This window comes from Chiloscyllium plagiosum, chromosome 28, assembly GCF_004010195.1.
Source record: "Chiloscyllium plagiosum isolate BGI_BamShark_2017 chromosome 28, ASM401019v2, whole genome shotgun sequence".
In the NCBI taxonomy this organism is placed as follows: Eukaryota; Metazoa; Chordata; class Chondrichthyes; order Orectolobiformes; family Hemiscylliidae; genus Chiloscyllium; species Chiloscyllium plagiosum.
This window is the reverse complement of record NC_057737.1, coordinates 1,854,513-1,857,825: the sequence shown is the minus strand read 5'-3', so window position 1 is coordinate 1,857,825 and position 3,313 is coordinate 1,854,513. Positions and strand designations below refer to the sequence as shown.

Sequence of the window (3,313 nt, the reverse complement as noted above, 5' to 3'; positions counted from 1 at the left end):
TGTAGGGGGAATGATCAGGGAGGGGGTTGGATGGTTAGTGAATGTGGACAGTGCAGATGTGGGAGACAGTTCTGGGTTTGGTAAGGGAAGGGTTAAGGGATGTGGTTGCGTGTGATTTGTCACTTTATACACTTTGCTTACTCGCGAGTTCAGAGTCAGCAAATGCGAGGGAGTGAGGAAACATCTCCACGGTAACATCTAGGGTAGAAACGAGGACGGAAAACAGGAAAATATGATGACGGGAAAACCAGCTGCTGAATCAGGGGCTGGGAGCAGCTGCTGACAACAACAACCACCTCCAGGTTCCTGCCCAATGTAACTAGCGCCGGGCTGCAGGGTAGTCAACTACTGACCCCTCACCAAGAGCAAGCCCCTCCCCGAAACCCTCTCCCTTTCTGCCCCTGGTAATCCTCCCCCTGATTTAATTCCCACTCCCTCCCCCTCGAATCTCCCTGACCCCCTCCTGGTCTCTACTCCTCCACAATCACCCCCTTACCGTCTGCTTCCTGCTGACTACCCAGTTCCCCCCCCAGCCCATGACACTGAGACCCTCCCTGATGAAGAGCTGGGTTTCCGCCCCCCCAACCCAGTCAGTGTCGAGTCGCCATTGGCTGTGTGACTGGGTACCGGTACATTGTGAACACCAAGGCAGTGTCTCGGACCCCGGAAAGTTCCGGTGACCCTCCGCGCACTGTCCTCCCAAGCAGCACATTCCCAAACACAGCAACTCCCCCACCCTCCCACACACACACACTCCACCATCCACCACAGGCCCCTCCCCCAGCCTGGGATCCATCAACAATGTCGGATCAGCCATGAGCCTATTGAATGGTGGAGCTGGCTCGAGGGGCTGAATGGCCTCCTCCTGGTCCTATTCCTTTTGATCTCACGGTCTTCATCTCATGCCGTCAGGCCCAGGCGTAGTTTCAGGACCTATCCTGGGCTGCTATTTTATCCGTTGGCTTGTTTGAGGGTCTGCTCCCACCGGCTAATCCATACTCCCTGCCCTTTGACATCCGAGAGGTCACAGAGAGCCAGGCCTCAGCCCCTCCTGCTTCATGCTCCCAGGTTGACCCAATCACATTGATGTGATTCCCACCCCATTCTCCACAGGTCCCAAAGTGATCTGGGATCTGGGACCTTAGTCCTCCCCCACCTTCATTCCCGATGCCCAGTGTGTACACAGCCCGGATCGAGTCGGAGAGATCTCCATGGTAACCTACCTGTGACAAGGTCTCCCTCGACCAGATCCTCCAGGATGTTGTTCATGGCTCCCATGTAAAAGATGAGCCGGAGTTGTGTGACACACATAGTGACCAGGCTGAGGATATAGACTGGGCTGAAGATACTCTGCATGAAGGACCCAGACCCTGTGGAGGAACAGGGGGCAGCGGTCAGACTCTGGACGGAGGTCACCCTCATAGAGATGTACAGCACAGAAACAAACCCTACGGCCCAACTCAGCCACGGTTCCCAACCCAATCTAGCCCCACCTGCCAGCACCTGGCCCATATCCCTCCAAACCCTTCCTATTCATATACCCATCCAAATGCCTCTTAAATGCTGTAATCGTACCAACCTCCACCATATCCTCTGGCAGCTCATTCCATACACGTACCACCCTCTGTGTGAAAAAGTTGTCCCTTAGGTCTCTTTTATATCTTTCCCTTCTCACTGTAAACCTATGCCCTCTAGTTCTGGACTCCCCCATCCCAGGGAACAGACCTTGTTTATTCATACTATCCATGTCCCTCATCATTTCAAAAACCTCTATAAAGTCACCCCTCAGCCTCCGACGCTCCAGGGAAAACAGCCCCAGCCTGTTCAGCCTCTCCCTATAGCTCAGATCCTCAAGTCTCGATCACAGACTTCTTTGTTAGTGTTTATATTCCACTACAAGTGTTCTAGGCCAGTCACGGAGCTGGCCCAAGGCCCAGGGCTCCCAGTCACAGCATAGGCCCAGGCCCAGGCACAAGGCTCCCAGTCACAGCACAGCCCCAGGCCCAGCAATTTCAAAAACCTCTATAAGGTCACCCCTCAGCCTCCGACGCTCCAGGGAAAACAGCCCCTGCCTGTTCAGCCTCTCCCTATAGCTCAGACCCTCAAGTCTCGATCACAGACTTCTTTGTTAGTGTTTATATTCCACTAAAAGTGTTCTAGGCCAGTCACGGAGCTGGCCCAAGGCCCAGGGCTCCCAGTCACAGCATAGGCCCAGGCCCAGGCACAAGGCTCCCAGTCACAGCACAGCCCCAGGCCCAGCAACAAGGCTCCCAGTCACAGCACAGGCCCAGGGCTCCCAGTCACAGCACAGGCCCAGGCCCAGGGCTCCCAGTCACAGCACAGGCCCAGGGCTCCCAGTCACAGCACAGGCCCAGGCCCAGGGCTCCCAGTCACAGCACAGGCCCAGGGCTCCCAGTCACAGGCCCAGGCCTCCCGGTCACAGCACAGGCCCAGGCCCAGGGCTCCCAGTCACAGCACAGGCCCAGGGCTCCCAGTCACAGGCCCAGGCCTCCCAGTCACAGCACAGACCCAGGCCCAGGGCTCCCAGTCACAGCACAGGCCCAGGCAGCAACCAGAGTGGGGGCGGGGATCACAAATCCAAGCAGCAGGGATCACTCCCTCCCCTTACTTACCGCACTCCCACACATGCACACACATAAAGATACATACAGACACACAGAGACACATACAGACACTCACATACACACACACGAGTAATCTCTGGTTGATCCCTCTAACCCAGGGAGGGGGTTTAGTGACCAACTGAGATCACCAGAATCAGGACAGGCCTCTGACTCGGGACCAGTCTTTCAGAGAGAATCCTGCAATCGATTGTCTCCCTGTTCCCACACCGTTAGCTCTGGTGTCATGTACTACTGCCCACTCCCCAACCACCTCTCTCTCTCTTTTGGCTCTGATCCTCTAATTGCTCAGTGTAGAACTTTTGCTCCTGTGAGGTGCTTGATGATGTTGTCAGGGTGCTATCTAAATGCAGTCTGCATTGCAGCAACCCACCTTGGTCTGGAGTCTGACATTTGACCTCCAGGTCGACGGTGGACAGACACAGCTTGTTACCGTCCTGAGTGGCCAGCTTCTCCTGAGGCTTCATGGAGTTGCCCACACTCAGCCTCCGGCCTACTGTGGTCACCTGCTTATAGAATTGCTTCCCTGTGATCTTGTGATCGAAACCCAGCCAGCTGAACTTAATCTTCACCCTGCCGAGGGGGCAACAGGGAGGGGGGTGAGAGCGAGAGAGAGCGAGAGACAGAGAGAGCGCGAGAGAGAGAGCGCGAGAGAGAGAGAAGAGAGGGGG

At 55.9% G+C, this 3,313-nt stretch overlaps 1 protein-coding gene across 1 annotated transcript in view; it reads right to left on the bottom strand.

Moving 5' to 3' along the window:
• slc43a2b (solute carrier family 43 member 2b) overlaps positions 1-3,313 on the bottom strand; it is a 39,665-nt gene that overhangs the window by 10,794 nt on the left and 25,558 nt on the right. The window contains exons 9-10 of the mRNA XM_043718900.1: positions 3,016-3,215; positions 1,224-1,370 (exon numbers count right to left, since the gene is read on the bottom strand). Coding sequence (XP_043574835.1) covers positions 1,224-1,370; positions 3,016-3,215 — 347 coding nt within the window. The remainder of the gene's footprint in view (positions 1-1,223; positions 1,371-3,015; positions 3,216-3,313) is intronic.